Below are 26,899 nucleotides of genomic sequence, written 5' to 3' on the forward strand. Positions count from 1 at the left end.
TGATTCGAAAATTTTCACACAGTAGATAAATTGCATTATAATTTAGAAATTCTTCATGTTTATTGAAATAAGTTTGTTTACTTAGATAAACATGGTAAATACACACTTAAATTTCCTCACTGCAAAGGAACCCCCCAATTACTAATTAATTACACACATTGTTACGGTTCACAACAATGTATTTTAAAACTGAACTCAACTGACATTTCCAATCCTGCTTACCACCACTTTAGCACATTCTATGTCACGTGGGACACGATTTTCATCTTTTAAAAGATGCATCTGTTCCATTTTTTTACAGATCTCTTTTTTAGCAATTATATCAAATGGAAATGATTACACTGACAGCCTACTTACTAAGCTACCGTTCAAGGAACTTATTTTTTCAAAAGATTGCTATTCAACATACGGCTGCAAAATAAGTATCTCCTTTCTTGTAGAGAAACACCATAAATCTTTATACTTAGAATATTCTACTGGGATCCAAACTGTTGGCATGTGACAACCATGAAATAAAGTCTTTATATTTCTGACTGGAAGTTTTGCATCATTGCTGTTGGGGATTTAGCTCCTGTGATTAAAGCTTGTTATGAGAGGCAATTTTCATTTAATACGACACTCTTGAAAGGGAAAGATTTCTTTGAGAGTTAGATACATCTTAACTTTGTACCTAAATCCCTCTATTGAAGGTTTCAAATACTTCCGCTGTATAAGAGAATCATTACTATAAATCTGTCTTAGAACAGTTTAAAGAATATAGGATAGTGAGACTAGCAAAAGAATCACTATAAAGCATGCAAGTATAAGCTCATGAGAAATTGTGTACACTGTATAATTATACTCTTCAAAATCTTACGGCAGATATGACACGACTATAGCTGGTGAAGAAAGAAATCCTACAGCTACATAGGTAGTAAAGAGAGGAACAAATTAAGGTAAGAGTGTTAGCGGTTCTTTACCTGTCTTGGCATTTTAATTGTAAAAGTCGGCAATACTGAAATATTTCTGAAGCATTTGATAAAAGTCTCATAAAAACATGATAGCTAGTTGCCACTTCATTTTCCTTTTTTCCAAATGCTTGCTGCTTCCAATAAACTTCAAAGGGACTGAAGCTGACAGGATGGCAGTCATTTCCTTCTATACTCAGAGGTAAAATGATTGCCCTTTTATGGTCCAGCAAGCTAGTAAAGACTTGTCTTGGGCAGACAGAATAGAAAAAGAAATAAAGCCCAGGGGAAAGGTATGTTGTCAGCAAGGGAATTTGACACAGAAAATTAGCCATGAGCAGGCACATGAATAATGATCGGGCTGGGACATGGACAACTGTTCATGTAGGAACATGGGAAATGAGCAGGTCCTAACCGGTTTCAATTGCCTTCAGATACCGTAGACAGAAATTGTTCTTAATAATAGCATTTTCTGATATTAGGACATTTAAACTCAGACTGCTCAGCACCTGGCATGGGAACTGACTTCTGGTTCAATTTGGTGCACAGAATTTTGTACCTTTCCAAATCATTTGGTACCAGGAGCTTTTGTTCTGTAGCATTGCCAATAGTTGTATGGTCAGAGATAGGACGTTTGCAGTACGGGCAAACAAAAAGGCATTAACGAAGCATAATTACATAAAGCTACTGGTTTCATTGAAGACATTCATATTATCAAGAACTGTGAAGAAGAACAGTGCTAACACCTAATCTGAGCTACACGTAAACAAATACAGATGGAAACAGATGGGGAGCTTGACAGTAAAGGACAGGTTGGAGTCAGCTGAGCGGTGCAAGGCACTACAGTGAACATCTTAAGGCGCAAACCTCCAGTTCCCAACAGAATCGCTGAACAGATCAAAGAGCAACAATATCATAGAGAATGCCAATATAAAAACTGAAAGCAAATGTGATAAATAAAGGTTGTACATGCCTGCTGCCAAGGTCATTAATAAAACTATGCTACAGCTCGCTCTGTTACAATTTAGTTCTACATTTAGAAAGAGATGACTGCTTGGGAAACACGTTCTGAAATACAGAATGCCTATGTGATAGGAATTATTTATTTTGAGGAAATAGTATTACAGAAGAGAGATGTTTTAAAAACTTTAAACTGACGTTATAAAGGTGTCCCACTTGTAATGAGGAATATTTAGAATTAAGATATTTACATTTCAGAGGTTGATCACGCTTTTGTTACAGAATCTATTCACTAGAGAGAGAATGTCTCCTCTATTTTTGTATAACCCTTACAGGTCAGTGCACTGAAACACTCTAAACTCAATTATACGGGCACTTGACCGAAAGGAACCATTTGACTATGAAATGTCTGAACAAATAGAAAAAACTAGTAAAAAGGCTAATTTGGTGGCAGTGTGCAATTTTTTTTCATTTTTGTTTCTCTTTTTTTCCCTTTTCTTTTGTGCCACAGGCATTGTCATAAAAATATAATATAGCAGGCATAACATACAGTTAAAAGTGCTTTTGTAGACAACTGCTTTCCAACTCAATATACCAGTGTGTATCAAAAAAATGACAGAAAGCAGCATTGAAAGATTAGTCTAGAAGTATAACAGAATCTGTGAAACAGTCATTACAAAATAGAGGTAGAAGGGGAATTGAAAATGTTTCTTACCTATAAATGATATTTCTTCATTACACAAAGTACTTTTCTTACTTTGCTTTTCTTTTTAGTCATGGCATAGATAGTAATGTATAGTAAAACATCCTACTGAAAATATCCAGCCTCACTATTTTAAGAACACTTACATTAAAATTTCACTGGAACATGCCCTTTCATTAATAGTAAAACTTTCTGTAAGACGAGAGAAGAGAACATCTGGATTATAGTTATTTACTACCTGTATTAAATTGCATTGAAAGACGGAAATCAAAATAATCCCCTTTTTCCCCCAAACTCTGTAGAATGACATAGGATGACAAAATCCTTGCACTAAACCAAATCACTAAACTATTCCTTATAATAAATTTAGCAATACTTTTGAAAATATGCTTTCTTCATACAGGGAGCTGGTATTATATAGCTATAGCCACAGATAAACCCTCAAAGATACAAAGAACTTTCATAACAATGAAAGACCGAAACCCTCACTCCAACTTTGATCAATAGCACATCTTGTACCTTTCTCCTATATTGTAGGGTTTAATTATTTTCAAACAATAACTCTTCCATAATTATTTTATACATAAACAGACCACATTTCAGTATTTTTGTCTGATAAGCATCACTTGGTATCTTTATAAGGAAAACAAAGTGAAAGAATTCAATGTAGAAGCTGAAGGATAGAAACATAACAACGTTACGTGAAAATGAAATACAGATTACCTTGCAATCCAATAAACTAAGAATAGGAAAATTGCATAATCCAAAATCAGGCAAAACAACAGAAAACTACTTTTGAGGAACCAAAGAATCTTAAATTAAAAAAAAGTGACTTTAAACATGAAATTTGTGTATGACATGACTATATATAAATCATTATTCACAGTTGCTGCATGTTGTTCACTGCAAAGGAACAAGCTTTCAGATGCAACTCAGCCTCTATCATCCCAAGATAAGAAAAAGAAGTAATTGAGGGTCATTAAACACCATGCTATTAGCAATTTCTGTACAGTACATACGCTATACAAGTATTAATATTAACATAGAGTAAATATATAAAAATTAAGCAAGTCTAGATGACTACTACTGTGGCTGAAATTACACTGAGCAACAAAGCAAAAGGAAAAGAAGAGATTGAAATGGTAAAAAAAAAGAATGAGAAATGACTGGATCAATAGGTGTATAACAAACCACATTTTTCTCTCCTTCTCACAGAGGCAAAGTAAGCAGTGATGTACAGCAGCTGCTACTATGCAAATTTTATCTGAATAATTTTAAACTCTTGGACAAAGGATATCTGCATTACAACCTAGTTAGTAAATGTTCAACGAAAAAATATATATACTCCTCTTTTCCAAGGTCTTCTCATTTCTTCCTTTGACAACCACTCTTCAAACGTCTGTTTGCATTTAATTCTTGAACTAGTTTGTGATACAAATTGAATTAAAGATCTTCTACAATCTAAAGTTATAACCTGCTGATTACGTTCGAATTCAAGGCATTTATAACAAAGGTAATTTTAGTTGAAAAAGAAAGCTCTCAAAGAACTAGCATAATACTGTGAAATTCCTGTTGTAATTGTAATTGGGGAGCTCATTAAATATACCCCAGGAAATCATATGGAAAACAATTATCGCAAGATACTTGATAAAACTTTCTGTTCTCTGACTTACACTGCCTGTCATGGTTACAATTGCCTTCTACTCTTAAGCAGTCTTCTCAACGCTGCAATTGAGAAATCACGCTATAGTGGCTTTTTCTACTCAACCTTCAGAAAGTGCCAGTCAGGGGACTGCACGGTAGTCTCTTCCTTGTCCATGACCAGACTGTGGATATGCCTTAACCTTTTTTTGAACAGAGGTTTGGCATAGTTACAAGTTTTACATTTATTTTTGAACTTGCATGTACTTACAGCGTTTGTACAACATGTACTTACATAAAACCTGTTCATATCTGAAGATTTTTCAACACGAAAAGAATGTCAGGAGGAAGATATAGCATCCCAGGAATATGAGCTGGAGGGAAGGTTCCTTCATCAAGAGGAACGGATTCTTTTCTTTCTGATTTCCGTGACATAAACACACACACACACGCGCACACGCGTGTGTACCCACACACACAGACACACACAGAGTCTCTCTCCAACCTACTGGAAATAAAGCTGGCAAGAACATCTCTCTTGTTTATTTCACTCCTGCAGGATTTTTTTTATTTATTTATCCACATCTCCACTTCCAAGTTCAAGCTTCTTGCTATCACTTTTAAGAAATTTCACAACTTTTTCCCTCCCCATTTTTCCACTATTATCTTTAACTTATTACTCTGCCAAAATTCTCAGTTTAGAAATGAAGTATTTATTCCTTCTCCACCTTTCACTTTTCAGTTTCTTCTGCTACCAAACTTATGCTTTCTTTCAAGCTCCTGTATGGTATGTGACTTCTAATTAATCTGAAAGACGACTGATTTCTTTATCTAATTTGCTCTCAAAGTCATGCATCTGCTTACTGCATGCAATTAAACTATCCAGGATGACTTATACTTCATCATAGAAGAAGTGATGTTCCTTCTAATGTAGAAATACAACACACACAACCTGAAGCCCCCTGAACAGTCAACACATCTAACGCTGTATATTGTCCTCTGAATTTCTCTCTCTGTTTTTGATGACACCTGGGAAACAGAGGCTCTGAACTGTAGACACAAAGAATCGCACACACCTCTGTGCAGAAAGTAACCTAAGAAGGAATAAATTACTATCCTTTTAATTAGCCAGCATGATATAATCCTACTTGTTCCACCTTGAAGTCCTCAGCCACAGTCACACAGCATTGCTCAAAAGCTCATTAAAAGCTCTCTTCAAATTTAGTCGGCTTTAGATAAGGATCAATATGATTTATATCTTCTATCAGGTTTGATTGTAAACTTCTAACAGAAGCTATCCTTCATTATATTTCGATAATGCCTAATATAAGGGGTTATGATTTGATCACATTTATTTGCATAATAATAATAATAATACAAATAGACCACATCTATGTGCAGATGCAAATAATAATAACAATAATACAAATAAAAAGATGGAATTATAGCAACCTATAGTTATGGTGAAGGTATGAAAGAAACAAAGGTGAGAGAGTGTAATATTCTGTACTAAAGAAATTGATACAGCACAGACTATGTAACAATCAGTGATGATCTTGTGTACATGAAAGTTTTAATTTTTTCCAACTCTCTTCACTGGTATCATAAAAGGTATAATCTCTTCCTAAACCTTGCTTCTCTGGCATGAATGTATATGCAGTAGGATAATTAGTGAGAAGGAAACAGAGAGGCAAATAAAGGTAATTATTAAAACAGAAGACAGACAGATAGAACAGATGGAACTGACAGTTTGTGAAATAAATAGAAAAATAGTTTCTTGACTGTTTCCCATCTGAATCTGATCTCCTGTTCATTCTGTTTTCAGTGGATTTGTGAAGTTACTGGAGCAATTCAGACATAGCTCATGTTTCTAGTGTTATACACATAACCCACCCCCCATTAGTGAGTAGTACTAAAGATATCCTTAAGAAACTTAGTATGTCAATGCTAAAAAGACAGTAACTATATGTAAGATAATATTTCTTTAAAAGACACCCTCAGTGGTACACTTTTCAGAGAAGGTCAGTACCTCAAATTTTAACATTCTGATATTAAATTCTATCACAACCTTTGTTATTGAACAAGAAGGACAATAAGAGGCGCGGGAGGCAGGGGGGAAGAATGTTCTTTATATCCCTAAAAATAATGTTAAGAATTAATAATCTAGATTGTGTAAGACCTTATATCCAAAGAGAAATCACAGTATATTCTGTATCTTTTAAAATCTGACAGAGCATTCACTGAAAATAGAGACCAACTTCACAAAATCTTCCTTTTTTTTTGTGGCTTGTATGCAGCCACAGTAAGGACTTAATTCAATCCCAAACTGGCTAGGCGAAAAGAACAACTTCTATTTCCAGTGTGCACCTAAAATTTAGTGCATTCAAGTTTAAAAAAACCTTGAGATAGGAAGATGAAATAAAACTGTTCCCTAACACTACAGGTTGGTAAAAGAAGAGTATGTTCTTACAGGCTTATAGTTCCTCTGTATAATTATGGCTTTTGGATTGCCCTTTAAAACAGATAAATCTTATTCTCTATTGTCTTTACTGAATGATAATACGGGCTTGATTATGTATAAAGTTTGCATTCTCAGCTGATCAGGCTGTGAGAGACAGAAGAGTTCCTGCTGAATGACAATAAACCCAGCCATTTCCTATTTCTTCTAAAAATCACCCAGCCATGAATTAGAGACCAGTTAAGAAAAATGTTAGCCCTTAATAAGTGTCTCTCAGAGACCAGAGACAGATGTCTTACATAGCACGGCCACACATGCAGGTTGGAGGGATAAACCATCTTCCCTAACAACGGAGCCGAACTTAAGAGAGAAAATCTTTGAGACTCCTCTTCCCTGACAGGACTGTTGTGAAGCATGGGATTACTTCATTCCTTCCTAACGTCTTCTACTTGCCAGTATCAGGTTGATAAAATTATAAACAAGCTCCAGTTACGAACTAATCTGGTGCCAGAAAAACACAAGATATTGGGAACAACTGGAGCCTGAACTGAGGTTGGCAAGGAAAACTGAGACATACGGAGTTACACTTCTTCCTCTCTTCACTGTAACTGTCTTCAACTCCACCAACAACTATTTGCTTCTCTTCCCTTTCCTCTAAGCCACCTTGGCTTTGTAAAGAAAGAAACAATTTAGAAGATTCTCTTAATGATTCCTAGACACAGACAGTGGTGGCCGTACTAACCCAACAATCAGTCTAAAGAGACAACAGGAACACTAGTTCTATTTATGCTCATATTCTGAATGTGAAGAAGTGAATTATCTACTGAAGTTTCATTTAAACTTAAACTTCTGATTACCAATTCACCTGAAATGCTTCCTCACACTGAAGAGAAACTTGAATTTAATGTTTCTCTACCACCTTCTTTTCTTCCACGTTTCCCCTTTTCCCCTTTACAATACATTTAATTAAAAAAAATTACAAAGCTATATTCAAAATAACCCTGCCAAGATGACAGCGAAAGGACAGTTTGGTTCCACTATAACTCATCATATTACTGATGTGCTTTACTGCTTTCCTTTTTACTTGAGATTGGATTATTCACTCTACTGTATAGCAGAAGTGCCTAATAAAAGCACTTGGGAATACTGTCACAGTATGAATAAATAATCAGTAAACAAAATTAGTTAATCACTATGTTCAAAATGTTGCAATTTCTTCCTCATCTCTTCTGTGGAAGACAACTTTCTCAAAGGGAGGAACCACGGCTTTCATCAACAAAATAGTCCTTTGGGTATCAGGGTTGCACTTTTTGGAAGGAAGAAAATTGAGACTAATACCATTTGCACAAGTCCAGCTCTTCCTTTTTGTTCTGTCTTCTTTAAACCTTTGTTTTCCACTTTTTTGCAATTTCATCTTTCAGAAAGAAAAGAAAGGAAGAGTCTCACTTTGTCCTGGAAAGCTAATACTTTTTCTTGGATTTCTGAGGCCTGTTCCATTACTTTCTATAGATGAGTCCAAACTTTGACCAATGCCTGTCCTGGGCTGTGGCTTCAAATGTATCTGAAGGAAAAAAAAATCTTCACCTATCTGAAAGAAGTGTTTGGCAGCAGAGCTTTTCAGCATAGTTCCTATTCTAGCAATCCATCTCTACACTTCTTTCAATTACATAGTCAGAAAAGTAGGAAGAAAGGAGTGCTGGGACTGTGAAGCGTATGAGACCTTTTTTTGCTAGCGTGAATTTTTGCCATTTTTGGCATCTGGCCTTACACATCTGAGAGGTTAAAATTCATGATATCAATTCAAAGACTAAGTAAGAGATTCAAACATGATTTAACATCCTTGGGTTTAATCCTTTTTCTCGTTTTGACAGTAAATATAGTTAAACCAGTTCAAAAGATCATGAGAATAGGCAATGCCACAAAAATAAATATCAATGCTACTGAGAATGTTCCTAATTCAATTAACTTTGCTGAAATTCTACTGTCGGTATATGTCAGTTTTGACTCCAGTTGAAGCAGAAATTAAGCCTTATAAGCTATAATATTTCATATTAAAAAAACCCTCCACACAATTATTTTACATATTTTTCTGTAAAAATCCATCATTATATAAAAAAATAAATTTTTACAGTTTAAATGGTTAACACATTCTTAAGAATTGTGAAAGTGTACGTAAAATTCAGAAGTGATTCTCAATGCTGCATTTTTAGACTATTTTACCTATTAAAATGTTTCAAAAGAAATTTTGCACTGTTACATTCCTGAGAGCATTTTAGAGAAAAAGGACGAAAGGTACTTGCAATACATGACCTTATAGGCTAATACAAGTTGTTCTTAGGGCTGCATTACTCTGAAAACCCAAGCATGATACACACAGGGATACAAACTGTTCCAAGCAACCATGTCCCATACAAACGCTGATCAACAGACCCACTCCATACTCTTCAAAGGTTAAGAAGTGGTAGTCAGAACATTGAATTAGTTTCCAATGGATTTATGATAGCTCAAGTCACAGAGTTTCATTTCTTGAGAACGCTGACAAAGGAATTGTGATTGTATTTTTCTACAAAATTAAAAATTATTCACCATACCAAGTCACTGTCCCACACACTGTCCCATCACATCCCCACAGCATTTTATGTTTTCATGAACCACGCATTTAGATGAGATAAGGTTAAAACTGTTAGGTTGTTGTATTTTATCCCACATCTAGGTCTTTGGCTCATGATCTCACTTCTGACTTTTGCATCACAACTGTTGAGTAAAGCTATGTTCATCTGACTGGTATTTCCTATCTCTCTGTATGTCTGCCTCACAGCACTTTCGAAGACTAAGGTTGTTTCTTTCCCTGATGAGGACTAACATCTTCTCTTTAAGAAACAGACCTAAAATCCTTTAGAGAAATACAGCATACAAGTGTATCTATTTTATACATTTTTTTAATCAGAGGGGAAGTCAAAGTTATGCTGTAGCTCGCATATTTTTGTTTACCAGTTTCTGTTTTACAGCATTATTTCTATAAAGTTAACAACGAGACTTAGGAACACAAGCTTAACTCCTGAAGTGGTACCTAAATAGCAATTCTGTTCCTTTCCCTGTACAGGTAAGAAATAGGAAGTCAGGTATGGACTACAGAAAATGTGCAACGTACTGTTTGCTAAACTTTATGCTGTGTAGGATTAACTTGGTAAAATATCTCAAAATGTGAACAATAAAAGCCAAGTGGCATTTTCAGTATTTTCAATTCACTTATTAAAAATAAAGCTTTTTATTTCTTCCTCCAATGATACAGGTACTCCAAAAGTATGTTTAAATACACTCATCAGTGCAACTATCAAAGGGTAAGTGTGTATTATAGAAACGAGCCCCCAGATTAAGTATATATATTGTGAAATGTATGTGAATGTGCATGACTTGAACCAATGAACTGTGGCCTGAAATGATGTCACAGAATGTGCAGCATTAAGTGGAAGGTTAAACCTACTTGCATCTCGGTTCATTAAACGTGGTTAAAGTGCAAATTCCCTCATTCTGACAGTAGTAATCACAAGGGTTCACTTTCTGGTCACAGCGCTGACTTTTAAACCCCACAGAGCATCTGTAGAATTTCAGTAAAATAGACCTATATAAATATTCTGCCTTTTGCTGAACAGGTTTTAAACGCATTATATATAATGATGGCAAGACACGCACACATACACAGGCACACACCCACAGATAACAAAATTAATACTCTTTTGTCATGAGGGTCCAATCTGACTATACTGAAAAGTCTGCTCATCAGCGTTGAGCAAGCAATTTTAAAACAATGGGCCTCTGAACTGATGGGTTCAGGAATCTAACATTCTTAATGAAGTATTATTGTCAAATGTACTATACATTTCTATTTATTGATCCAGATTGCAATGGCCTTAAAAATCTTCATGACCATTTTCGTAAGCATTGTTAGCACTGTTGACATATGCTGCAGCATTTACATATTGTAAATCCCTACACAAATTAAGGCATGAAACTTTTATTTTCCTTGAGATGCTATGGTGTTCCACAGGAATTTGAAAAAGAATAAGGCAGTTTTATAAGGAAAAAGAAAGCAAAAATCACAAGCTTCCAAAATAGCCATTCTAGGTGTTTAAGTAAATGAATCACCAGACTTAGTCATCACATTTCAGCCTTACATATTATAGCTGTGATAGTCTCCTTTTGCTGAGATTTATGAGTCTCTCTCATCCTCAACTAAAGACATTTAAGGAGATACAAATAACAGGTAAAAAGGGCTGGATCACAATAATAATGACAAAGAGACATAGGCACTTTCATAGCATTTTCAGCTAAATAAGGACTACCATACCGAACTGCATTCCACTGTCTCTAACCCCAAAGCTGCAAATTTCTATCGACAACTTCTTTTCAACAGTACAACTACAGTTTTGCCCCTTTGCACTTTGAGAAGTGCTTCAGCTCTCACAGGGAGGAACAGTTGGTCTGTCTCTTACACTGGTCAGACTACAAAACCTAGGCATTTCTCTATGCAACTTCTTTGAGAGCCTGAATACAACAGGCACTCTCTTTTTCAGAACACCTACCTCATACACATCAACAAAATGAAGGGATGGCCATATCTGTATTTACAAAGTTGTAACGCCGGATCCCTCTGGACAACAACTTATTTATGTCACCCTGGAAATGAGACACCTGAGTCCAATTCTCTCTTCCACCACCTCATGTGATGCTGGAGGATGCTCTGACTTCCAGGTTGTTCTGAGAAGTGGAAGACTATTCCACAACGAAGCTTTTCAGCAGTGCAGAAAAGATCGCATTGTTTATTAGGCAAAAGTAAAAAACCAAGGACTATGACTAGGTAGCTCAGTGTAACTGAGAGCAGGAAAGAAATTAATTTCTTGCTACAGTGACTACTTCTGTATTTTGTATTTAGCAGCTGAAAAAGAAGATACACCATAGCTCTCAAGAAAGGACTAGAATGTAGGCTTTTCTACCTCTTAAGACAGTACTTCACCATCTAGACTATAGAACCACATTTCCTTTGGTATTTGATGTCTGGGCTTAAGAAAAGCATCCTGAATTATTCTCTCAACCATGGTGCAGGGGGGAGGGAGCAATCTCACCACAGAACAGCCAAGCTACTGTGGGCAGTGTGAAGGTTAGGGCAGAAACAAGAGATACATGAGCGTATCCTCAGACCCATAAAGGAAATAAACATTGACGTTATTCTTCCTGGTCTCTAGCCATCAGGAGGAATGTATCACCCCCACCTCTGACCAGCTTTATAGGAGAAAAGACTTAATCCACCTTTGAGAAGCAGGGCAGGCCACCATCCTGTACCTCTGGGTTCCATTCCAGAACAAATGCCTCAATGGGCTTTAGATCTCGCCTGAAATTATTGGAAGCCTCAAAAGATATATCTTTGTATCTACATGCATTCACAATATATACCTCAGTTATATCTTTCAATACACATACTGCAAAAGGTAGAGAAAGTATTGGGTTACAGAAATAGCTAGAAAAAGTACCGTAAGTTACGACTGCACCCACCACATTATACATCCTAGAGAGATCAAAAATACAGACACATGCATAATAATTTTATTATTTGTTGGCACACAGGCATTTTAAGGATCTACGCAATGCAGGATACTCACAGACAGACAGGTATATTTGTCTCTGGGTCCAGTTGACATGTACCACCATTGTAACAGTAGCCATCACATAACTGACACGTAGAGGCAATCTTCCCATTAGTGCAACTGTCATGGTTAAAAAAAATATACAAATAGCAATCAGTATTTTATTGAATCTGGTGAATTCCCTTACAATTCTGTATCTATGAAAATACTGATTTTATGATAAGTATAAGATCTACTGATTGCAAGAATTCTAGGTTTCCAGTTTGAAAAGCTAGCACAGGCAGTGAGCTTATTATACAAAATATTTTTAATTTTTCCTTTTATGAAAACAAACTATTATTATACAAAATAATAACTCAGCAATATAGCAGCACGTCTTACTACATATGCTTTCATTAGTATACAATATGTCTCTATCACTGTCACAGATACTGCAGAATGAACAAATCTCAACAGTGTGGCAAAACTCGACTGTTAACTTTATTAAATATTCCAGTTTTTCCAAGTGAAGATCCATTTAGTCTCCTGCTATACTAGGCTTCCCCCAGTGAGGAGTGCTCCAGTTGTTGGTTTAAAAAGGCAGGAGCCAGTGGGTTTTGCATGGCCAGGAGCCACGCAAAGGAACGGTTCTGATGTGACCGGTTCAGGGGCTAGCCACTGTGTAAGAGATTTACAGGATAATGCAATACAATTGTTATTAAATATATGATTTTGAATACAAACACCCCCCTACACACACTTACTTGCATACTATGTCATTACTGTCCTTGTTTATTATGCAGTGTCCCCCATGACATCTGATACACTTGTCCACTTCACATTTTGGACCTTCAAATTGTACCGGGCAGACACATTCTACACTTCCATCATCAGAAATAGTACACGATTCAGAATTCACACAATAATGGTGGCAAACATCTGCAAGCAACATGAAAGCTAATTACTAAAAGACATTAATGAGTATCATAGAAAAAATAATACCTTACTTTTCTGTTTTAAAAGGTACTATAATAAAAACAAAACGATAAATGAAGCTGGTGGCCCACTGGCAACTACAGGAATCAAGAATACCCAATAAACAGATACATAATATATTAACGATGTAGTCTTGAGAAGTGAACTAGAAGGATAAACTCATAAAGAGATTTTTTTTTTTTTTCCTTCTAGATGTCTAAGCATTTATGGCATCATCCCACATAATATAAAGTCTACTGCTGAGAAAAGCAGAGCAATGTTAATGTTTTTAATGGGACATTGGCTGAATAAAAATCTTCCGATACATTCACATTACCATTAACAGCATTATGCTAAACTGAAATGGAAACAGTATTTTGAAATAATTAAGTTTTATTTTCATTTATCCACATATTAAAATTTCATGAAGTTCTAATAATAATATATAAAGACATAATCCATAAGTTCTACAAAAAACTACATACATGCTTATCTTTATAGACTGTGCAAGACCCCATTATCTTATTTAACTGCTTAAATGCCAGCAGGGCTGACATTTCAAGTAGTGAATTTTTTAACTCTTTAGAAGCACCAGTAACTGTCTCATTTTTTTTCATATCCCTTAAAAACCCCAAGTTGCCTAACTGAAGAAGCTTTCAGAGCTACAAAATACTGGTATCTTAACATTTCGGTTCATTTTTATTTATGTGGTAGTGACAACTTTTTTTTTTTTTTGTTAAGTCATTCTTTAAGCTCCTTAATGGGGCCAAATCATTCAAAGTCTCTATTTCTCTCTCTTTCTCATACTTTCTCCAGTTCTGTGTAGTTAACATGTGTTGAGCTTTTGGTGGCGTTCCTGATGGACAGATGAAGTAATTGATATATATCCATTCTGAACTATGCGTCTGTATTAGCTTAGAGGTAACGTGGTCCATATTAATAAAATTTTACCTTTCTGACAAAACTAAAAAAATCAAGCCCTTTGAAGCTCAGGTATGGTTAAGGGTGAGTCAGTAGCAGCCAGAAGTAGGGCATTAATTACCAAGCCGTTCACTAGAGGATGACACCTTGGCCAAATGCAACCTCAGCCTTGAGTCTCAAGCTGCCATTTGACTGGGAGCATGTTGCAAGCAGCAGACTGGAGACTACTAAACCTGATATATTTTACTGAGTGTATTCGAGATGGATGATTTGTGAGGGTATCTCATGAAGCGGGAAACATGTTTTGCCTGTGCTTCTCTGCGCTCGGTTTTGTCGCCTCCCAGAGAAGCGTGTACTGACTGCCGTGCCGGTGGTACTCACCGTGCTGGACGAGTTCTGCTAAAGGACAAGGCATGGCTGTTGGAGGAGTTATTTCTGTTTGGTTATTCATTGCATGTCTCCACCTATCTGTGCAGGCTGTAGACTCATCTGCTTATGGAATCACTACTGAGCAACCAGAGAGGCTTAAAAGACACTAAATGAAGCAATTCATTGTTTGGTGTTCCCCAGTTCAAGGTATGGAATGGTAATTTGCAGCAGGAGGGCTGTTTTTTGAACAAAAACTACCGTCGTTTGAAAGCAAATATTGAGAGACATTTTATGAAAAAAGCATCGCAAGGGGGAAATGTTTCCATGTACATTAGGACAACACCACCCCCCCGGCAAAAACCTAGGAATAGGAAGTTCGTACCCTAAAAGAATTATTGGGCTTTAGTATTGATTGTACTCATAAACACCTTTAATATTCTGCTGTATCTAAAATGCATATGCTACATTTGAACTGAAATGACACAAAAATAATTCTTTTTTTTTTTTTTTTCTTTTTCCCTCCTAAAGAAAGGAATTTCAGTTTCAGGGAAAGTAACAGCTTGTGAGATCACACTATCCACTCTGAATGATTGTAACTGCGTGAAAACGTTTTCTATTTTTTAGGTTGTTTGGGCCTTAAATGATACAAGAAATGAACTTTACCTAGTCTGTATGTCTTATTTCAGGAATTTAAAATAGGGAGTTATATTCAAATACATCAAATTCATGTGTATATGATAACATGCACAATGTTAGTAGAATTCTATGTAAATTCATTCACTTAAATTTATTTCAGCAGTGCCAGTGCCTTGACACGGAGCACACATTTTGGTTATTAGCCCTTATGTGAACTAATCACAGGAGAAACTCTGCATTGGGTAATTGGAGGCGATAAGTATGAGGAAAATAAGGTCTTTGCAATCTGGCAATACTGCAAGTAAATGTCTTCTCCCTGCCATAAAAAACACTAATAATAATTTCAGCTTGGGAGCATGAGTAAAATACCTATGCACATTCATGTATCATCCTTTGCATATGAACTAGTTTCAATCACATCACAGAAAGACTGAAAAATATATCTTAGAGGCAACCAATCTTTGCAATAATGCTGTATTAGTATATTCCAACATGCATACAAAGTGAATGTGATTAATAAAGCAAAAAATCATACATATGTGTGAATAAAGCAAAAAATCATAGATGTGAATTTATACACACATTATTAACTGTAAACATGTGGAATTTCATAGAACTGCTATTGGCCACAAAAAAAAATACTCTGCAAGATTGTAAGACTCTTTTTTTTCCTAAAAGTATTAAGGTTTAAATAAACGAAAAGCTTAATTTTATTTTGTACTTTATAATGTGCTCGAGTCGCTGTATCGTGGCATTTTTCCAAAGTGTCAGCAGACAATCCAAATCTGATAATAAGCACTGTTTAAAAAGTACCCCTAAATTTACATTTAAATTAATTCTTTATTAAAAAAAATATATAAATATATATTTGCAGAAGCATTCAACTAGAAACAATTTGTTTGGTTTTGGGTAAGCCTCAAGTAAATATTTTTTCTTAATCTGTGTGTCTGTCTGTGCATGATTTATGTACTATACTGTTTTCAAATACCCAATTGTGTTTGCAGATAGTTATTTGTGGATCCATGCAGTTTGTTTAATACCAAGTGGGAGAGAATCACAATTACTGCTGGTTTTCCATTCAAAGGTTTCAATTTATTTCATAGTCTCCCAACTGGAAATACATTCAGTTTACTTCAGTACAAATACTATTTAAGATACACACTAACCCTTTCCTTGTTTGACAGACCTTTCACTAAAACTAAATACTTTTTGTATCTTGTAAATAATTCTAAACCAGACCTTTATAACAGCTAATTTCCCTTCCATTTTGTTTAAATCTAGCCTTCTTCAGCAAATTCACTGAATTATGTACAAAAGAGATGATGCCTTTCACATTGAATGTTCTATTCTATAACAAGCACTATGACAGTCCTTTATTAGAGTGTTATAGTCAAAGCAAAGCAGGAGTAGAAGAAAGGAGATTAAAAAAAATAATAATTGTGATCTCAGAATAATATTCAGTTTTAGGTTAGGGTTGCTAGCGAGTCATCATGTTGAAGAGACATGAGGAAGACAAACTGTAATTTTGAAATGAGTGACCAAAAGAAGAAATTCAAGATTATGTTCAAATGTCTTGAGTTATTGAAAATAGATAATGGTGATCCATGCTAAGAGAAAGCCTGAAGAGGAAAGAAACATAAATGGAGTAAGAACAGAAGGCCTGTTGGTTGATAGTCTTCTTTCCCCCCCTCCTCTGAAAAAGAAGTAAAAAAATAGAAAAAGTTCTAAAAAGTGAGAAGAGCCTTTCTAAAGGCATGGAAACCTTTGGAAAACAGTACGTCAATGAGAAGGGACTGATGGGTCAGTGGAATGAAAAACTAGGGAGAACTTCAGATGCAGAGGGTAGAATCTAAGTCCTGAGAATTAAACAAGAGTAATACTTAGAAATCCTGATTTTTAATACCAGGAGGGGGCAGAAACCATACTGAAGCTGATCTTAGACTGAGCAAGATGAAGGAATATAGAGGCATGACACTCAAAGCAGTTGTCAATGTCCTGCTTACTGGGGTTAGAAATCAAAACGAAAGGTAAGGTAGCAGTTCGAGACACGTGTTGGTCTGCAAAGTTAAGGGATGCCAGAGAAATTCTTTAACCAGCTACATCAATTCACTGTGTTTAGGTACTCCACCAGCATAAGATAACAAACACGAGTAAGTTGGAGTAGAAAATTTTAACACAATTATCTCATTTCTACTGACAAATTCAGCTGTCTTGTACAGCTCCATTGTACGTATTCATTCATGCAAATAATAAATAAATAATTCCTAAAAAAGCACTTTCTTCACCCACACATGTAGATGGATATTGCAGAAGTATGTTCAAAGATCGCTTGAATACATCGGATTACATTCCCTTAGCAGTATGAATAATTTTGGAGCCAAGCTTACCAACGCATGCCATAAAAAAAAAATCACTCAACTCATGTTGAACTTCTATTTTGCAGAACTTCTATTATAAATCTGGATTTAATAGATCATGGAGATTACTTACAATACTGACATCTGTCTCCTGTATACTCAGGCAAGCAGTTGCAAAAGGGTTGATTCCCAGCAGTAACACTGCAGGTTCCTCCGTTTTGGCAAAAACGATCACAGACTGTCTGATTGCAGTTTGGTCCTGTAAAACCCAGCGCACAGTTGCAGGTAGGCCTCCCTATGCAAAACAAAGAAAACTATTTTACGATAAAAATAAATAAACATTAAAACAATAATTGGCACTTTAAAGATAGATATGTTTATCATAACAGTAGCAAGTTTTAATGTATGAGCCCATCTACATTTCCCTAGACACTAATAAAACATGCCTTTGCAAACATTGCTTGAATTCAGAACTTTTGAAGAATAAAGTTAGCACTGTAAGATACAGACACCTCTAAAACTGCATCTATGGTCATTGATTCTTTATTTGGGAATTATTTTAAAAGATGGTCTTAAGTAGGAATTTAAGAGATGACTAAGCTCTTCAAATCATCCTGCCAGGCTGGGTTCCTCCAGTTGCAGAGGATAAATGTTTGTATAATCAACACTGACGCCGCTTCAGAATGCACTCCATTATTCTCAAATCTACAAACCTTTATATATAATCACATGAATATATAAATATTTACTAATGCACTAATAGCCAACTTTACATAACAGTTTTTAATAAAACACAAATACCTGTGCCTGTTTTATTATCCTACACCTCTCATATAATAAATACCATAACATAAAAATTGCTGTCTTGCATCAGACCAAAATGCCTGTAACATCAATATTCAATGTCTGAAAAGCAGTGAACACCTAGGGGTGAACTTTTGCACAAAATGAACACCTAGTCTATAGCTTCTTTTTAAAGGGTTTTAAAATAGTGTTTAAAACCTGATGTGTCTTCCCCCTACGATTCTTCCCTATTGTAATTTTCCCATTTTATTTTCCTTATCTAAATCTCACTTCTAAAGGATTAATAGCTTTGTTACAGTTCCACTGTTTTAATAAACTCTTCCATTTTTTCCTGACTTTTTTTCTTAAGGCTTATCTTCTTTAAAACAAACTTCTAGATCCCATAAACGTTTTTCCATCTCCTGACTTTGCTTTTATATCTCCTTTGTAATCTTCTTTTCAAGTAAATGACCTAATGTGGCCAACTAACCATCTCACTTCTCACTTCCTAATAATCTGTTCAACATTCTTGTTTATCTCTTACAAAACATTATTTTTCCTCCACCCTCCTTCCCTTTGCTTTCCTTCAGCCTTTAGGGATTTCTTAGACTTAGGGAAAACAGACCGAGTTTAACACTTTTCTTCTTCTTGGCTTCCTGGTAAGGAAAGAGGTGAAGATTAATTGAGACCTGTGGACAGTTCTGAAATAAAGAGGCAGACAGGATGGTCTTCATTTGAATCGTAAGGAACCCGACGGGCTGGCAAGTACAATCAAGAGCTTAACTGGGTCACTGCAGAGTAAGGGACAGCTGACAAGAAGGACTCATCCCTTTGAGTAAAGTCACAGACATGCCGTATCTCCACGTAAAGGACCGTGCATAGGGTAGCCACAGTCAAATAGTAAACAGGTATCAGGTAGAACAAAAGGCAATGCTTCGTAAGAAGACTACAGAAAACCAAAACAGTAACACACGTGCTTTACGTAAATGGTAAAAGTCTAAGAATTAAGATGGAGAACCAAAATGTCTAGTCTTGAATGGGAACATCAATATCATTGGCTATAGCAAATTTGGAAAAGGCAGGCAACTAATGGGCTGTTGTAAAACTAATACACATTTCTTTGATATGTAGTCTTTGCTAGTGACAATATAGGGCTACATGTTAAGAAGTGTTAAAGTCAGTCAGATCAGCAATTTATGTATCACCCCCACCTAATTATTAGTAGTATTAGTACATAATGTACTGTACGTATGACGCAGAAGCCCTTTGGACTGGAATTACAGGCATAAACAGGAAAAATAGCCTATTAGATTTTATTATTGACAGCCAAATCAAGATAATGATATGACTGTAGAATCCGAAAGAGATCAGAGAAAGTCAGGGAATATGTTAATGAGAGATTCCAGTTATCCCTGTACTTACATCTGAAAAACTTCACACCACGCCACAAAATAGGAATGAACTTCTTACATATCAACATTCCTACTTCATGGAGGGGTGGGTAAGTGAGCACACAAGAGAAGCTGTGCTTGACTTGGGCCTGACTTGGTTTAAAACATGCAGAAGAGCCAAAATCTTAAGTAGTCAACTGAAATAACATTTAAGTGTTTCTTTTCCATACTAATTCTCTCTCATCTTCACACTGCTCTACCAGAAAATCCTTACCGCTGCCTGATTTACTGATGCATTATGACCAGGTCCCTTCCTTGCTGTCTTTTGACTCATTCATTGTTTCCTCATTTTAATACGATGTCTGGTGCAGGTATCCACGACTACTTTCACGTTTGCCTCCTGATGTCTTTTACCACAGCTGCGTCTAAAACCCTGAAATGTGCAACCCTTCTTACCTTTTTTTTTTTGTTTCTTCTCTATTTAGTTGGATGTCTCATTAAAGAAATGTAGATTAAACTACATATTCCATAAACCCCACAATTCTAATTTTCTTCTGGTCTGCCTTTGTTTTAATACTATGCAATCATTTAATGTCATATTTGCTGGAGAATTTTTCAATGCAAGTGAAGCACCCTCATTTTTTCTATTCTCTCTGATCCATGCAGACTGATTTATTTATTCTTTTTCCTTCACTTACTACTTATTCTTCTTGCATGAAACCCTTCACGTAATTCTTTTCTATATTTTCTATTTTAAGCTATGCTAATTTAAAGTGTTTTGCAAATCATCATAAAGGCCATGAGATCAGTTAGTCTCTTCCTCTAATGAGTACAGCAGGAACAAAACCATTGACTTAAAAATAGCTCCAACTAGTTTAATATGCATCAGCCTGGTTATTCATATCTGTCCCCTGTGATCTAAACATTAAATCAAAGATGTAGAACTCAGATGTTAGCACAGACTCTTTTTGTTTTTCCCCATGTAGACACTTGTATTTAAATTTCTGCCCCCAAGCCAGGGGGTTTCACATAATCCTTCATCTGAATCAGTGTTTCAATAAAAAAGATAAAATAAAATAGTGATAGAACATAGATCTAGAGGTCTGAAATCAGTTTTTATTATTAATACTCCTCTATTTTTTAAAATGATGGGGCAATGATATTTTCCTAGTTTGTAGAAAAGATTATTCTATTCTTTGCTAATGTAGGCTTATAAATATGCCAAACTGCTGACAGTTATATGAAAATTTAATACAGTATAGCCTAAACCCCATTTTTGTCACTCAATTTAACACGACTTTTAGTAATGTTAATAGTTCATTGCCTATTTATACACAGACTGTTGGCATCTAAAATAATACTAATAATGACATTTTAATCTGCCTTATTCTCATAAATTATTTCCGATACAAAATGGTTCCAAGAAGAGTTTAAGAAAACTGTAATATTAAACAATGACGAACAATGCCATAAGGTTTTGTATCATAGAATCAGAATATAGATTTATGTTTGCAAAGAAAACAGTCATGTTAACCGAGATGTCACATATCCTAACTAACAACCATTGCATGGTAACCTCATGCACAGAGAACTTCAGCATTTACACTGGTCCTGAAGTTTCAGGATTAGAGCTGTACAGACAGAATTAAAATTACCTCTTAATTCCTGACCTTTACCACCACAGAAATGTTCACAACACATTACAGTATAGAAAAATATTAATAAAGGGAAGTGGTTCATGGAATGCTAAACTGCTTCAAATTCAGCTAACCCTCTTTTGGTGTACTGTATGCAAAAATGACCAAAAATAATTTTCTGAAAGAAAACACAAAAAAGTTTCCATTTTGAGCTCTTCCTTCCTCAGGGCAATCCTCAACTGGACTTACTGTATGAGAAGACTGTTTTCCTCTGCCTATTACAGATCAGCATCCTAGCTCTCACTTATCCTCTTCTTTAGTCTCTTCCCTAACATAATAATCCCAAGAAAAAATTCCTGTTTCGACTACCTATGTTGAAAAATGTTGTTTGTTGAAGTGTCAGGGAGGACAAAGTGGCAGCACATTCTCAGCATCTCATGCGTAAATGTTCCCATTTCAAAACCACAGTAATAATATCCAGAGAGCAAGAAGCATACTTTTTTTTGTTCAGGATTTCTCCACTCTCAGTAATTTACAATGAATGTGCACGCACTTTGCTATTTACTATCTTTAAGCCAATTCTTGGATACACGGAATTTCTCACTATATGTATATACAAGTGGAAACATAATGCATGTAGTCCCTATATTGATGAGAGTAGTTTGTATCTGAAGTTAATCTAAATAACAATTCTAAAGAAATGAATTGCAGAGAATACCTTAAAGGGTGCCTGGTAAGACATATCAAATAAGTAACAAAAATAATACTGAAAATTCTCTGGGGAAATGATGTACTTGAAAGTCACTATTCTCTGAAGATTCTTTATGTAGCCTCTCTCTTAAAAAAATAATACTTTACAGAATTTTTAAATCTTAATTCTAGAACTGATAGAACTTGAAACAAACTTATAAAATTCTCACATTTTTTTCAAATGTTTTGCACAGAATTTAGTAAATTTAAGGGGAATACTTTAGGGTGACCCCAGGACATATGAAGTTATTTTGGGGAGTAGGACACGAATAAAATCTGTGAAGTTTTTGCCATGAAGATGAAATGCAGTTTCCCCCCTTCTTACAAAGAAAAATCATCCATAAGAAGATGATAAGGAACAAAATCCTACAATGTTCAATTAGGTTTTGATGACAGACACTGCAGTTACTCCTAGTTTGCCAATTTCATTTGCTATAAAATAGCAAATAACTTTTCAAATAATCTTCAAAAATAGCTAATAAATATTGTAGTCCACTGTCTCTGCAATATCTAGATGATTTCTTTTGGGAATCTACTCATACATCTTAAACTCCTATTTACATTTATTCTCCTTAGAACTCTAAGGAGATCAACTTTGGTTCATGCTATTGCCTAAGCAACAGAGAAATATGTATTTTGTATGACCACATATTTTGCAATTTAAAAAAAATAAAATAGGGAAATAGCACTATTTTTGTAAGCTTTCTGAAAGTTTCAAAAAATGAGATGATCTAGACAAATGTCTGCAACAAGACATAGATTATTTATTTCTTCTAGTCAATAGTTAATTCACTACCAGCAATGTGGGTTTTGAAGTTGTTATGTGGGAATATGCACATTTAATTTGCACATTTCACTTGCTGTCACTATGAAGGAAAACAATGTGGCACTACTCCAGCCTACTGTAAGCAATATGTTTTCTGAAGTAGTTATCAGTAGTCCGTGGGAATCATGATAATTCATTTCTGCGTGGCTGATGAACCATAATTAGCTTTACTGAACCAATAGTAGTGGAGAGAAGCTGTATTATGGTACATAGTGAGTAGGTGAGCTAATTGGGATCAATCCCAACAGCTATACATTCTCTCCATGTTGCGAAAGAAAGGGAGAAAAGAACAATCTCTAAATATATTAGACTAGTCTCAAAGGCTGCTCTTACCGAGGCTGGTTGTGGTGGTTCTGTCGGGACCCTTAGATCAGCTGTGCCCCAGATCAGACAGCCTGGACATCTAGCTAAATACCACCCCTCGTCCCTTCCCACAGTCCCTGGCCCGGTGACAAGATGATGTAGCATCCCCCTTTGAGGCTACTGGGACAAACGTGTCATCAGTAAAGTAAACAGGTTCTTCACTGATGCTGTTTTCAGTATGCACCATCGTGTCCCCAAATCAACTTGTTTTGCTTATAAAATAGAATATAATAATATCTACTTTATATATAATTATTGTTTGGAGAATATTTCATCATTTCTCATTTAGCGGAAAGACATAATGATTTTTTGCTCATTTTGATATAAACATCGCAATTCCATGTGGTTAGACATACCCATTGGTACTGTATGTATAGTACAAATATGTATTTATCTAATTTTGTGAACTAGTTAGATCTAGTTAATGTGTTCAAGACATTTAGTAATTTATTGCTCCAACATTTTAACTTTAAACTTTAGGGGAAAGGAAGTGCATTTTTATGGTAACATTTAATTTTTTTCCCAATTCCCATTAATTTGGCTTACTGGAAAGTGTTCATTATTATACCCAAACTTTTAATTACACGTCTCAGATGTGTACTTTTAATTAACTGATGTCATTTTCTTTGTTCAATTATTGTAGTTCAATACAACTGTCATAAACTTATAAATTTTAATTAAAGCTGCCCCAATCTCTAGCTATATAATGTTCACATAGGAATTTGCCAAAAGGCTTAGCAGTAAGTAAACCAACAGTGAATAATCCTTGAATTGCCAGTGGGATTTGTTTAACAAATTAACATTTGTGTGCAGATAATGAGGTTCTACAACTTAACACATCCAGCAAAGATTTAGCACAATCATGTTTTAAAAAATGAGTAATACTCTGCAATTTACTTAATTAGTTATCACATTACTATTATATATTAGGTAGTGAAAGAGAATAGGATTTACACATTCACTAGAACACACACATTCACTAGAAGAGTATTTCATATGCTGTGTTATTTTATTTATATCAGAAAATGATGAAAGGTTTGTTTTCAGGATCTCTGTTCCTCGGTTTTTGGGCCAGAAGCCAACAACAGTAAGGAAATTCCCTGACTCCTAGGGAAGCCTCCCAGCAGCAGGGACCCTGCAGAAGCTCATTTCCATGTGAAGCTAAATGTACTGGCACTCCCTAAGTTTTCCAAAGGGCATGCATGTAGAGTGACAGACACTCAGAGTGACTGCAGCAAAGATGTTTGAGTTGGATAATATACAAGAATTGGTAAGGGCAATCAGAGCTTCTATGAAAGGCGAAATTATCACAGTTCATTTATATTTTGTGGACAGGATTTGGATTAGCACTCGCACACATATGGCTTCTGCAACTTCCAGAGGAAAAAGCGTCATGGTTTTGAACAAAAATAAATTAAAAAAAAAGAGAAAATTGGGAAAATATGTGCAACTTGGTTGCATCAAGTAAGCAGGACAGTTTGAGGAGCCAACTGTGTAATGGATCAAAACCATAACTGCTGGTTTTTGAGGAACTGGTTGTGAGCATTGAGATACAGGAGGTGGTATGCACAGACAGCAATAGCACAGTAGATCAAATTAAAATGATATTGAACTGACTTTAAAGTTTTATACTTTTCAGAAATATGAGGGAATTCTCTAACCAAAAAAAGAAAAAAAAGTGCAATGTACCTACTGCTAGTGGACAGGTCAACCTGGTAGGATGTAATATTATAAATCTAGACACAACATAATGCTTAAGTTCTACAACCACTAGGGAAAAACTGAGCAATTCCTGGTAACAAAGAACCTTTTTATTCCTACATGTAGCAACATGCAAGAATAAAGTGCCATATACACTAATAACTCTCATATGAACCTGACCAAGAAGATAACTCTGCCTTGAAGGCTGAGACGACAAGAAGGAAGTGAGTGAACGCTGCTCTGGTCTGAATTTCACATCCTCAGTCCAAACTGGGAATGGCGTGTGCAGCCCCTGCAGCTAAATGTGCACTCACTGAATGCAAGGACTGAATGACATGCTTTGCACAGCGGTACATTTGACTGGAAAGAGGACACAGTTGTTGCAAAAACACTGGGGGAATTAAGCTTTGTTGACATAATTACAGTTTTCACTGCTTTTGGGGCGTCCAGTTTAGCTTCCCTCTGTAAGATACGTAACGGCCTTAGTATATCATGGATTAGATTAAACTAGGATAAGGGGACATCTCACTGACATGCTAGTTTGTTTCAGTAACAGGATTTATGGCCTGATATAGATAAGAAATACAGTCTGATACAGAATAGAGATTTCTTCTTAATAGAATATTTACAAGGTCCAGGGGCTAGGCGTGCAAGGAAGATGAGATGTGGATCAATTTGAAAATCTCCTCTGGAATGCTGGATAGAGTCACTTTGATTTAGAAAGGTATACAGTTTTTTTCAACATCTCCAGCACATGAAAGTTACGGCACGGGCTTCAAGGCATGGCTACCCTCATGAATTGGAAATGGCAGATGGGAAATCTGGTTAACTTGAAATGCGATTATTAAAAACTTGGTTAAACTGGGAAATTAGACAGAGCACAGCAGAAGAATATTCCTATTAGCAGGTATGCCCAGTAAGAGTTATCAGAACCAGCTCTGCAGTGGTCTCGGCTCATAAAGGCTTGGCACACCCTGGCTGTGTGTGGTACAATAAACTTTAGTTGCAGTTAAAGGTTCGGATTCCCAAAAATCAGGCAATTGCACAATGAAATGTGGACTGCAGTGACATCCATGCTGGCTCTCCTGATGCATTTTTGGTGCAGGCACATTATCCTGTTTGAGACGAAGCAGAAATAAGGCTCATGCCTGCTTCTCCCAGCCCCCTGTAGCAGCTGGGCCATGATTAACAATTTAATGGAAGTATATTGTAGAATCTGCTCATCTCTCTCCTTTACTCACTGGTGACAAAACCTACTACGCTAATTATTTCAGCAAGGCTGAGAGATTTCAGAGGCTGGATTTAGCAGGAAAATAAAAAATAAAAATATCCAGGCAATAGCATGGCTGCGTAAGCACAGCAAGTGTTAGCTGCCTGGTAAAGAAAAAAACGAGCTGCTGGAGGCGAGGGAGCCCTATGGCTACTGCCAAAAGAAAAGGATTAAATAAAACCCTGGGGTCTCTGCAGGATTCAGAACCGAGCTGAGTTCTAGGAGCCAAGTTATTAATTTTATGAAGCCTTTTAACCCCACAAAAGAATCAATTAAATGTCAGACACGTAAAGATGTGGGAGTAAACATTCTCTCTTCAGATGACAATGAAGTTCTGCACATCATTTAAATCACCCATGACTTACTTTAATTCACTTGCATGTCCTCACTAAGCATGTATCGATCTCACTACATTGATAAAAACCTCCGCTTATCATTTTTTGTCAGTAGTTCCACCAGCTGTTAGAAGCAGTTTCAAGTATATTTAATCAACTTCAAGTACAAGTAATTCTCATTTTCTAATATTTAGTCATTATTAGTGAAGTTAACTATGAATAACATTATTAACTCTCGAATACTCAGAACTGAAA

The 26,899-nt window shown here is 35.8% G+C and overlaps 1 protein-coding gene across 1 annotated transcript in view; it reads right to left on the bottom strand.

Annotated features, from left to right (window-relative positions):
• LRP1B (low density lipoprotein receptor-related protein 1B) overlaps window positions 1–26,899 on the bottom strand; it is a 582,545-nt gene that overhangs the window by 10,956 nt on the left and 544,690 nt on the right. The window contains exons 84-86 of the mRNA XM_010575228.1: window positions 17,722–17,883; window positions 13,095–13,269; window positions 12,367–12,471 (exon numbers count right to left, since the gene is read on the bottom strand). Of these exons, the coding sequence (XP_010573530.1) occupies window positions 12,367–12,471; window positions 13,095–13,269; window positions 17,722–17,883 (442 nt within the window). The remainder of the gene's footprint in view (window positions 1–12,366; window positions 12,472–13,094; window positions 13,270–17,721; window positions 17,884–26,899) is intronic.

Source organism: Haliaeetus leucocephalus, unplaced genomic scaffold (assembly GCF_000737465.1).
Source record: "Haliaeetus leucocephalus isolate CR32 unplaced genomic scaffold, Haliaeetus_leucocephalus-4.0 Scaffold451, whole genome shotgun sequence".
NCBI lineage: Eukaryota > Metazoa > Chordata > Aves > Accipitriformes > Accipitridae > Haliaeetus > Haliaeetus leucocephalus.